This window comes from Pteropus vampyrus, unplaced genomic scaffold, assembly GCF_000151845.1.
Source record: "Pteropus vampyrus isolate Shadow unplaced genomic scaffold, Pvam_2.0 Scaffold5, whole genome shotgun sequence".
Classification (NCBI taxonomy): Eukaryota; Metazoa; Chordata; class Mammalia; order Chiroptera; family Pteropodidae; genus Pteropus; species Pteropus vampyrus.
This window is the reverse complement of record NW_011888786.1, coordinates 9,395,699-9,408,488: the sequence shown is the minus strand read 5'-3', so window position 1 is coordinate 9,408,488 and position 12,790 is coordinate 9,395,699. Positions and strand designations below refer to the sequence as shown.

General features: G+C 33.3%; 1 protein-coding gene and 1 pseudogene across 7 annotated transcripts in view; one reads left to right on the top strand and one right to left on the bottom strand.

Moving 5' to 3' along the window:
• Window positions 1–12,790, bottom strand: part of TBC1D19 (TBC1 domain family member 19) — a 104,751-nt gene that overhangs the window by 56,821 nt on the left and 35,140 nt on the right. For 6 of the 7 annotated variants that reach the window (XM_011365491.2, XM_011365519.2, XM_023534267.1 and 3 more), the window contains 3 exons: window positions 11,788–11,834; window positions 8,128–8,238; window positions 886–958 (listed from right to left, as the gene is read on the bottom strand). In XM_011365491.2, coding sequence (XP_011363793.1) covers window positions 886–958; window positions 8,128–8,238; window positions 11,788–11,834 — 231 coding nt within the window. The remainder of the gene's footprint in view (window positions 1–885; window positions 959–8,127; window positions 8,239–11,787; window positions 11,835–12,790) is intronic. The other variant, XM_023534256.1, reaches the window with a different exon arrangement.
• On the top strand, window positions 5,784–5,902 carry LOC111744135 (annotated as a pseudogene).

Sequence of the window (12,790 nt, the reverse complement as noted above, 5' to 3'; positions counted from 1 at the left end):
CATAGAAATTCATTGAGCCATTCTCTTATGATATATATACTTTTCCATATGCATAGTAATAAAGTTTTAAAAGTGGTAATAAACATAACTTCTAGGTTGCTGAGAGGTTAAAATGAGATAACACACACAACACATAATATATGCTCAATAATTGTTTATTTTTATGTGTATTGTTATTATTAAGAACAATAAATAGACAACTTCCTTATTTTATAGAGGAAGAAACAAGTGCAGAGATATAAAGTGACTTGCCCAAGGCATACGGGTAGCCAGTGGCACGTGGAAGACTACAACAGTTAGATCCCCGACTCCTGCATAGTATTATTTCTAGTACAATAAAGGCCTCCCATATTTAAGTTAATTTTTACTTCCTTTTGATTATAGCTAAATATCAATTTAGTTTTTTATGAAAAACACATTGTATTTATGCACAAAAAGAGAAAAAGAGAAAAGTTAGGGAAATTTTCTGGATGATTTAGATTTAAAAGATACTCATTTTAAAGCCTTAGTTTATTCAAGGTAGAGCATCATGTTCGCTTAATAGTGAGACGCAAAATAATAATAATGAAAAAATAGTGATGGCCAGTAAAGGGAAACGTGAATGCTGCCAATAAAGATTTTGCCAACAAAATGACTTTTGTATGTCCAGTAACTTTTCAAAATTATTTTTAAGATCTTCAAGTAAAAAGGCAAGATCTAGTTGAACTCTGAGAATTACAACATTTAGGATTCTATTCAATAATTAAGAGTAACCAAGGAGAGGCAAAAAGCATGCTTAGTTTTCAGATATAAAAGAGTTACTGGATTAATCTGGAAATGACAAGATAAACCTTAACCTCACTCTCATTTATGATTAATTATATGCCATTTGGGAGAAACACTAACCAGGAGGCACTTGTGTAGAATCATCTATACCCAGTTGTCCTGTAGTTAAGCCAAGTTCCACAAAAAATTCTTTCTGAAAAATAACACACATAGAGTTAATATATGACTCAGACTTTGCTACACATTATTTTTTAAAAAATCACGTTCACTTTAACATCAGCCTAAGTAAAAATCACAATGTAAAACAAATCTTTGCTTCATTCAAATATCTAAATCAAACAAAAAAGAACATTACTGAACCTTTAAATAGTAATATACTAGTTCAAAACTAAGAAGCAGAACAACTATAATGTTTTTTACAAGTACTGCTGTTTAACATTTATTATTTTTGTGTGAAATAAACATGAATAGAAAAGATAACAACTTATTGGGAAAATATATATATAATGAGAAAAAAAACCACAATATTTCTCCAAAAGCAGAACCTTCCTTTAGTAGTATTTTTCTTTCTCCTAATTTCTTCTACCTAAGAAAAATTTTTACTTTGATACCTTCTGACCAATACATGTGATGCCAATGTTTAAAAAAACGTTTTAAAATCAGTTCTTAATTGTGTCTTTTTAGGTACTAGGCTAATTACTAAAGTAAGGAATGATAATTATCCTTTAAGAACTATTAACATTCAAATCTTTCCTGAAACACACATATACACGCAGTATATGCAGCAATTGTCAATTTTATCTTCTAAAATCATTGTCTAAAATGACCAATATTATTCTGTATTTGTGCTTCCTATGGTAGGTACTTACTTTATTCATCTCTTAATCAACTAAACACTACAAATATCCAAAATAACTTAATAATTTTTAAGTAAAATTAGACGATCAAGTGCTCTGCTAAAATAAGAATAAATTAGATTTATTCTCCAGACTTCCTCTACTTATCTAGTAATGTCTGGGGAAAGTAATCATGTTTAATGTTATTTTAAATATATAACAACCCTGTATTATTTGTATTATTTTTCTTCCCTAAGTAATTAAATATTTCTATTAATATTTGCTTCAGTGTTTTGTTACTATTCTAATTGCTAAAAACAAACTTCCTTCTCCTTTAAAAAATGAAATTAGTTTTAATCTTTCTAATTATCTATTATTATTTAAGTTAGTAATTTATTAATGTCCCTCACAAGACAGTTATTCAGCCTGATATGCACACACATTTCATTTTTGTATTGATTTTAAATAACTGCATTATATTTCAATTTTTAACTAAACTTGATTTTTATCTATACTTTTAAAAAACACTGCATCATGTTAACAATTTTTTAATGACTAAAGAGGTAAAAATGTAATGTTATTCTTCCATTTTCAACCACTGTCATCCATTTATTTTAAACTCTTCCTTCACCAAAATCATTAGAATTAATGATAATGTGTTTGATTTTTTAATTAATTTGATCTTCATACTACAGAGGGACTTAAGTCCAACAAACATTTCAGTGTTAGGTTCTATAATCACAATGAAGAATTATACTTATGCTAAGACATGTTTAGAACATAAACAAAACTGAACATCCATTTTCTATTTCACTGCTTTGGACTATTTTTTGCTCAACATCAGTTGACCTGAGCCCTAATCACAGTATTCCTTCAAAACTCACCCAAGATGTTACACCTTCTGGGACACCTTCTTTGATATTCCAGGCTGATTTAAGCAACTCTCTATGCACATATATTGCCTTTTATCAACCTCTACCAAAGCATATAATCACATCCCATTGAAATTATCTTTCTACTGTCCATCTCCCCACTAGCCTAAAGCTCCTGAAAGAGAGGGACTGTCTTATACACATTTGCACCCCCAGTACTTAGCATAATGCTAAGTGACACATAGCAGAGGGGCTCAATAAATATTAAACCACATCACTGAGCTCTAGTTCCAATCTGCTGCCACATGACTAAATTAGCAAACAGGAATTAGTTGGGAACTTCACCTTACAGTTAATAAATTACAGTTTCAAAAAATTTCCTTTTAACACTGATAAATAACATTGTGTTACATAATGTTGTTAACATAGTGTCTATATAACATTGTGAAGTAGGTTTAAGGGTCATCCATTACAGACTCACTGAATCTCACCAAGTTCAATACTCATACAGACAGACCAAGGTCACAGATAAACCATGCATCCTTGAGCCAGAATTATTGTATCTCCAGACCATGTGATTCAGGGAAGGCAGCGACAACTATCTCTAATAACTGTAGGAAGAAAAGGACTAACCAACCACACTCTTAATGGGAATAGCCACAATTTCTTGAAAATTAGTCACAAGTTTTTGTTTTTGCAATAGCTAAGAGTGAATCCACATCAGCTCCAGGTTGCCTCAGACAGACAGAAAATAGAACTGGTCCCACTCACACACATGCTGAACCTTTTCATACATTATCAACTTTCCCGGCTTCTTTAGTAGCAAATTCCCCTGAGAAGACTTCCCACCATTTCCAGGAGAAGAATCTGCCATTTCCTCTTCTGTATGGCCATGGCATTTTGTACAAATCACTACTAATACAGGACTTATAACACTGTTCAGAAATAACTTCTTAAAAATTAACTTTGTATCAAAGTTGTAGTAGTCATGGTTAATAATTATATACTGCTTACTATGTTCTACTAACAGGGTAACTTTAAACAACAGAAATTTATTCTCACAGTTCTGAAGGCTAAAAGTCCAAAATCAAGGTGTTAAGGGGCCATGCTCTAAGGGGCCAGTGTTGCTGGCAATCTTTGGTGTTCCTTGGCTTATAAAGGCACCACTCCGATCTCTGCCTTCACTGTCATATGACATTCTCCTTGTGTCTCTCTCTTCTGCAACTCTTCTCCTCTTCTTATAAGGACAATAGTCATATTGGATGTAGGACCTACCCTACTCTAAGATAATCATCGCCTTAACTTGATTGCATCTGCAAAGCCTATTTCCAAATGACGTCACATTCACAGGTACTAGAGTTTAGGATTTCAACATATCTTTTGGGGGGACACAATTCAACCCATAACTTCTACCTTAACTTATTGATCTGCACAAGACTTCTATGAGATTATTTTACAAATAAGAAAACTAAGGCTCATGGTCAAGAAAATTTGCTGAAGGTCACACAGCCAGTAAAAGTGGCAAAACAAGAATTTAAACCCAGGTTAGTTGGCTTCAGAATCTAATTGCCTAACCACCATGCTATGTAGTCTTTACATACAGCAAATAGTTTAAGAAGTCAAATCAGCTAAAAGACATATAACAACAAAATAGCAGTTCCCTGTGTTACACATTCCTCTCCAACACACACATAAACACACACACTCATAATTGGCCCACTACCCAGGGACAACCACTTTCAGCTTTTTTGTCCTGGTATGTATTTCCATATTTCAAGTAACAAGGGTATGTTGCTATTTTTTATCAGTTTAAGATATCTATTGATTTTTGTGGTAAATCAGGATTTCAGTTCATGTACCTCTCTTTTCCTTTCTCCATTATCCCAATATAATTATATATCAATTCTTGATTAAATATATATTAAGTTTACATTATTATGACTTCAAATATGATTCACTAAACCACATAATATGCTGTAACTCTGTTTCCTTTCTTGTACTTCATTCAGCTGAAAATTAAACCATTTTTTCACTTACACAACTTTCTCTAATCATTTACCTCTTCCTACACCCTTTCACAGCTCTGAAAAAACACTCAATACAATTTTGCATGTGGTCAAACTTGTCACATCATCTACACTGTCGGGGTTTTTCTTGCAGGCATCCATCCTGGAACCCTACAATCCCCGGTTCCAATCTGGAATCGCTATGCCCTGTGGTCTTGTTATACACCTTATGTCCTGGAACTTCTCCTTGCTATCATTCTAGGAATTCTTCTCTTACGTTGAAATCTCGTTTTCCGGGTCCTCTGTTTGCTCTTTTTGTTTATGGCCTTGTCTTGGAGCACTTCTACCAATAGCTCCCTGAATAAGAGTAAATATCTTAGATCACATACTTTTGAAAATTTCTACTCCAACTTCACAATTCATTCACTGCTGGCTATATACAGAACTGCGCTTGAAATCATTTGGATTTTTAGAGGAATTACTTTGAAATCTCTGACTTCAAAGTAAGTCTTGATGCTGAGAAGTCAGATGCCACACTCTGACTCCTGACACTTACATATGTACTCTATTTTGCTTCAATAAAAAGTTTTTAGTCTTCTTTCAGGTGTCTTGTTATAGGATTTCTTTTATTCATGGCATTGGCTACTAGGTGAGTCTTTTCATACTGGAGGTTTCTGTCTTTCAGTTCTTGGAAATTTTTAATAACTCCCTTACCTCTGTTTCCCCTTTCTGGAACTCCTACTGGTCAGATGTTAGCCCTCCTGGACTGATTCTCTAATTGGAAAAAAAACTTTTTGCTCTCTTAGTTTTCATCTTTTTGGCTTTTTGCTTTTGTTCTATCTTCTGATAGATTTCCTCACCTTTGTTTTTAGCTAAAAGAACTTTTTCACTCTCTAATGTTTTATTTTGTTATTTTAATAAAATTCTGTTCTTGTTTCATGAGTAATAGTTTCACTCCGAAAATATTAATGGTTGCTTTAAGTCTTTTGTTGGGAAGAAGTACTCAACAACAGGCTAACCCCTTTGTCTGTGTGAAGCTGGCCTTGGGTTTACCTTCTTTCAGCACTGTTGCCTTGAAAATGTATTGGATCGCACAAACACACTTAAAAATGTGAAGAGGAATGCCAGCTGTATTATCAAGAAATGTTATTTGTTCAAAAAAAAATATGACCCTTGACTGATAAATTACGTCTGAAATGGAAGACTGTAAGTGGATTATAAAAATCTATTGGAAAACACAGGCCTTCGCTGCCTAGTAGAGGACTTGGATGCTGTGCTCATGTGCATTACAAGAAGTGGTTCCTGTCTACGGCCATGCCACCCTGAACACGCCCAATCCCGCCTGATCTCGGAAGCTAAGCAGGGTCAGGCCTGGTTAGTACTTGGATGGGAGACCACCTAGGAAGACCAAGTGCTGTAGGCGTTAAAAAAAAAAAAAAACAGAAGAAGAAGAAAAGAAAAAAAAGAAGAAGAAGAAGTGGTTCCTACTGTGTATAAGACTTCTCTGTGTGACCTTGTCACTTCCAATTGTATGCAATTCTTGTCGGGCCTGGTAAGTAGCCTCTGGTTGGCTGTAAAGACCCCCAGTGAAGATCTGTCTGATACTCACATGCTGTGTTTTCTGTCCTTTACCACTCTTCAAGTGTAAGTGAACCTGATGCCAGGTTATGGCCTATTAGATCTTGTGAACATGAAAGTAAATTCAAACCTGAAAAAACTATTAGTGGTCATGATAAGTACTCATTCCTTAAATTGGCTATTTTGGCTATTATTATTTTTTAATTTGTTTGTTTTAGTTTTGGTCTCTGCCTTTCAAATTGGAAGATTTCAAATGTCTGAAGATCCTAGACTGGTCGTTCATATTTAGGAATGAGGCAATAGAAAACTGACTGGAAGTTCTGTCTGTAAGGATTGGGCTTAGCGTGTGGTGGGCTTCACTGTGAGGCAATTTTATAACGAGCCAGTTACCTTTGTTGTAAGGGTTTGTCAAAGCTCTGTTAGTCTTTTCTCTGGCATTCTAGAGTCAGTGGAAGGTGAGAAAGGAGAGAACTGGGCGGGCACAGTGGTGGTAACTGGGGATGAAGATTTTAATTTCACTATTTGGTCACCTTAATTCCTCCATTTTCAATACAGCATCTCATTCCTGTTCTGCTTCCTGTCTGACATCTCCGAGTTCAGAGCCTTTCTGATTCTGCTTCTCTAATAAGTATGCCTCTGGTCTCCTGTGGGGGGGAGGAGTCACCTGACTGTGCAGGGGGAAGGAGCCTGGGGGAATTAATCCCTCCTGATACAGACTTTCACACAATCTCCATTTTCAGTCCGATGGCTCACCATGGTCTTTTATAACATGTGGTGCCTCCAATTCTTGAGACTTTCCAAAGTTCTATGTAGAAAATCATCTTGCTTTTTGTATCAGTCGGTGTCCAATCAGGAAATAGAGACCATACCAGGGTAACATGGAATTAGCAAGTACAGAAGGCAACTATGTCTTCTAGGCTGAAGAAGGGTGAATCGAGAAGGGACTAAGGATTCAGGAAAGGGTCCCTTCTGCCCTCAGACTTCTATGGAGAGGGAGTGGGTTCCACAGGAACGTGCAGACCAGGGGCGGTGAAGAAACTCACCAGAAGATACAGGTTGGAGCTGGTTAGTTGAGGGCTTTTGAGTGCTACTGGGCCTTCTACATGCTGATCTGCTGGCTCCCACACAAGGCAACCAGGAAAGGAAGCCTCTTTCTCTTGCTATGATGGACTTACACTGGCCCTCCAGAACCCTCTATCAACAAAGTCTAATAATATAAAGATAGTTGGCAAAAGAGAAATGTTTATAAGGTCCAGCTCTAATATAATAAAGCGGAGCAGAAAAAGATAGATTTGGAGCTGAAGATAATCAATTACTGGCACACTTCTTATCCAGATCTCCCATTTTCTCCCACTTAGGCATGACCTTCTCCTTCCATGATTAAGTCACTTATCACTCTCCCATCAGCTCTCTATCTTAATAGATTAAAGCTTAGAGGTAAAAATTGTTTCTGTTTCACCAAAGACAACATTTACATTTCTGTGCTCTTTATTTTTTTGGAGGTGATTAACAAAAGAAAGAGTGATAATTTCTTAACTCCACTATAAGGAAACCTCCCCACCGTTCTACAAATTACTCTATTTTAAAACTAGCTTTCTCACCAAAACGTGACAGTCTCCAAGAGCAAAGACAGTCTCTAACTCATCCTTACTTTCTCTTATCTCCTGCAATGCCTCACCATCTCAGGAGCTTAATAAAGATTGCTTGAATTACAAAAATATATAGATTCTTTTTAAAAAATTTATAAAATTCACAATTTGTTTCCATCTGTTTTATAGACATACATTAAGCACCTGAATACTAACAAGCTGTCTTGTAAATCTACGATGTTTATTAAAATGAAGAATAAGCAAAAGCATGTATAGGTCAATGCAAGCTCATCTTTAGTCCTACTAGCAGAGTGACTCACTCTCTCTATGACATATTTAAAATAAAAAAGAAACTTTTCATTTTATTTATTTATTTATTTAATGAGCAGATTGTCCTATTTAGATATGTGCTGCACTAAAATATTTTTCTAATGATTATCTTCCAAACTATGTTATCTTATTTTTAGATGCCTGTACTTACCAATTCAGGGATGTCTTTTACTTTCAGAGGAACTTGGATTAAACCCAAATGAGTCCTGAAACTAAGAGAATCACCATTTTCATAATTTGGGTTGCGAAGATTAATTAATACCTTTAAAAACAAATCCAATGAAATTGATTAGTTTCTTTATATGATATCTACACTTATAAAATTTGCAGTGATATTCTTGATGTATCGCCACAAAATTAAAAACTATTTAGAGTTATGCATATATTTTAATGACATTCTAAAATACTGTTAAATTTTACTAAAAAGTTAAAATACCATAAACATGCTTTTAATTAGAATGGCTTAATATTCCAACTGATGGTCTATCATGAAAAACCAAAAAGTTTAATTTTAAAGAAAAAGTTTTGATGGTAAGAAAAAATAAGACCAGAGAAAGTGACAGAAAAATTAAAAATGCTTGATTGTAATATTTATCAGAGAAAATTTTAGGACCAACTTTAATCCTTCTAGAAACAAATATTGACAATGCTTTTAGAAAGATGGTTAAGTAATATTGCAGGGTATCACCTCTAAACCAAACCCACATGGAAAAAAAAAAGGAAATTTTCAGAAGGCAAGCTAACAAGAAAGACCATTTATATGCTTTTCAAAATTAAACAAATTAAAAAAAGTAAGATATCTGCATATCCTCTAATCTAAGAATCTAATTTCAATGAGTATAGTTATGGAAATAATTAAAGATGTTTGCAAAAATAGTGCAGAAAGAATGTTAATGAAGTGCTGTTTATAATGGAAAATCATAAAACAACTTAATCCCACTAGAGGGAATTATTTAGATAAATTATGATTAATTACCATAATAAAATACAGTGTAACATACCTCAATTAACATAAGTAATATAGGTGATAACATAAAAAAAGTTCACAATGTATTATGTTTTTAAAAATTATAGTAATTGTAGTGTTTATTGCTATATGATGGTATTATGAGTAATTTTTGTTTTAAATTTTCTTGTCATGTATGTTTTCTTATTTTTCTATCAATTAACATGCATTTTGAGGAAAATAATAATAATTTTAAAAAATATTTTAAAATTAAAACTCTTGAGGGAATGAAACCATCAAGAATCCAGTGAAGGAGATTATGATAACAGAAACACTATCATATGTGAGGAAGGCATTAATGAACTGATAACTAATGGCTGATAAAATGGAATGTGCTATTATGCTAAATGTTTCCTAAAATTGCAAACATAAATTGAAACTAAAATTATCAGTGGTATTTATTTTAAAAAATAAAAGATTTAGCAAAGGATCAATAGTATTAAATACAGACTAATATACTACAGTACAATTTTAGCATAATTACACAAATAAGGGATCACATTAAATGGGAAACTTAGAAACACAGAAAAAGAAAAGAAACTATGAATAGGTGGGTAATAGAAAAGAGAAAATATTAGAAATGCAGAAACTATAACTAAGGAAATAATTATAGAAAATTTCTTGAATTAAGAATCTCAGCATGACCACAGCAATATGACAAGAAAGAGAAATAAAATGTATCCAAATTGGAAAGGAAGAAATAAAATTCTCATTATTTGCTGATGACATGATACTATATAGAGAGAATCCTAAAGAGTCCACCAAAAAACTGTTAGAACTGATCAATGAATTCAGTAAAGTAGCAGGATACAAAATTAATATTCAGAAGTCAGTGGCATTTTTATACACCAATGATGAACTATTGGAAAAAAGTTAAGAAAACAATCCCATTTACGATTGCATTGAAAACAATAAAATACCTGGGAATCAAATTAACCAAGGAGGTAAAAGACCTGTTCTCAGAAAATTACAAGTCATTGAAAAAAGAAACTGAAGAAGATACAAATAAATGGAAGCATATACCGTGCTCATGGGTAGGAAGCATCAACATCATTAAAATGGCCATACTACCCAAAGCAATCTATAGATTCAATGCAATCCCTATCAAAATACCAATGGCATTTTTCAGAGGGCTAGAGCAAATAATCCTAAAATTTATAAGAAACCATAAAAGACCTCAAATAGCCATGGCAATATTGAGAAAGAAAAACAAAATTAGAGGTTTCACACTACCTAATATCAAATTATACTACAAGTCTACAGTAATCAAAACACCATGAGACTGGCATAAAAATAGATACATTGATCAGTGGAACAGAATAGAGGGCCCAGAAATAAATCCACCCCTATACACTCACTTACGACAAAAGAGACAAGAATATACAATGGGGTAAAGACAGTCTGTTCAATAAATGGTGCTGGGAAAATTAGACAGATATATGCAAAAAAAAGAAACTGGACCACCTTCTTATACTTATCATGCTGAGTGAAATAAGTCAGACAGAGAAAGATAATTACCATATGATTTCACTTATATGTGGAATCTTAGGAACAAAAAGAACACACTAACCAAAAATGGACTCACAAATACAGAGGACAATCCAGTGACGACCAGAGGGGAAGGGAGTTGGAGGGAGGAGGGGGGTTGGAGGGGGGTTGGGGAGGGCTGGCAGAAAGGGGTGAAGGGTTAAAGAAGTACAAATCAGTAATTGATAGATGGTCACAGGGATGGGGAGCATGGCATAGGAAATGCAATTAGCATTAATGTAATGGCTAGGTGGAGAGCCAGAGCAGAGAAAGAACAAGTAGGGGGATCGTTTTATAAACTATATAAATGTCTAACAAATGTACTATATACTTGAAAATAATAATAAAATAAAATTTTTAAAAAATCTCAGTGTGAATAATAAAGGATCAGTTCAGCAACAGTCTTTAAGGAAATAGAATGTATGACTATTAAGGAGAAAAAATATTGTTAAAGGTAGCCATGTAAAAAATACATAGAATTTCAGCCTTTAGTGCTAAAAAAGGAAAGAGTTTAGGAGAAACCTTTAATAAGTAAAAGAAATAATGCCATCACTATAAAGGCAGTTTCTCACCAACCTAACTTGTGTTTAAAGTCAAAAGCAGGCCATTTATAACTCCAAAGGTCTGAAATAATTTCTAACAATGTTTAATGCTGCCAAACTGGTATCAGAGACAATAGGTTCAGAAAAGAAATAAAAATAAAATGTAAAAGATTCATTCATTCGCTCATTCATTCAACAAGTATTTATTGAACAAGAATATGCTCAACATTGTTCTACCTGTTAGAGACAGAGCAGTTAAAGTTAGATTAACTTGCAGCTGTTATCTATCTATGCTTATCTCCAGGGATACCTGGAAGTCTGTAGTGACCCTTCATCGAGATGGGATAGAAGGTACTAACTAGTCAGTTATAATGTGCTACTTAATGTCCTTTGCATTTACATTGTTTAGGCCTGGACCACTTAGGAGAGGGAGGGAATAAAAAAGGAAAATATTCACTGAGAACCGATATGTGCCAGGCCGCAGGATACATAATTTACAGTCACTATTTTTTAATAATAATCTTCCTAATTGATTTACTTGCTTCTAATCTTTCCACACTCCAATGTATTTTCCAAGAGCATTTTCCAAACACAAATATGATCATGTTATTCCACGGCTTCAATGACTCAGGGGCTATTTACATGGTGATTCCACTGCCTGGAGCTATTCTTATATTATCATTTCTTTCACATTTTCCCCTTATTACCATACATATGTTTAACCAATAGAACCTACCTCAAGAAAATCCTTAGGCGCATAAACAGGTCTGAAAAGGCTTAAATCTAGAATTAAAAAGATAGATTAAAACAAAATTCCAGTTAATATGTTCTATGAATGTTTATTAATAATAAATATTAATAATTCTTTCATATGTTGCTGTGCAGCTAGATTAATTCAAACACTTGTCATTTTGTTAAATACTGGGAACACAAAAATAAAAAGACAGTTCCTCCCCTTGATAGCTTAGATGACATATTCTGGAAGAAATTAAGAGTCTCCCTTTCACAAAATTGTGATAGGTTACTTAAAATTGAGTTGAAAAAACAGTGTCAAGATAATATAAAAATTCTATATGAGAATTCTCAAAGTACATAGAATATAAACAATGCATTCTTAGTGAATCCCTCTAGTTGTATTGAACTGTTTTCCCTTTTAAATTTCTATAATATACTGCTTCCTCTGTTATGGCACCTATTTCTTCTTGCTCAATTCCCCACACATATTTTTAAGGCGTGGTGAGGAATTATTTACATGTCTACCTATGTAATAACATAAATATATAAAATAGTGAATTATATACAGTTGTTAACCATTATACATTTATAAAATTGGTTGACTGAATTTTAAACATTAAAATGAACCAAAATAAGCCATTAAAAACATTTTAAAAACCCATTAACCTATCTTTAACATCTCAATGTAATTAAAGCTTGAAAAATATTTACCTTAACTATGAGTCTAAGAAATCCACTGAATGATTTAATTTACTCTTTTATAAAAATGTTTTCAAGTGCTCCTTTAAAAAAGTATAATTGATTTAAGTATTCTAAAAATAATGGAGAACACTGAAAGTTAGGAATTTTTAAGCTGCAAAGGAGAAGTTTAAGCAAACAAAATAGATGATAGTAAATTACTGGGAAGGGAAAGTTGCTATCTACCCAAAAGAATTGAAAATATTGTTATTTTGGACCCATAATTAAGAAGGCAAATTTTTTCCCACTACCACATGTAGAAAAAA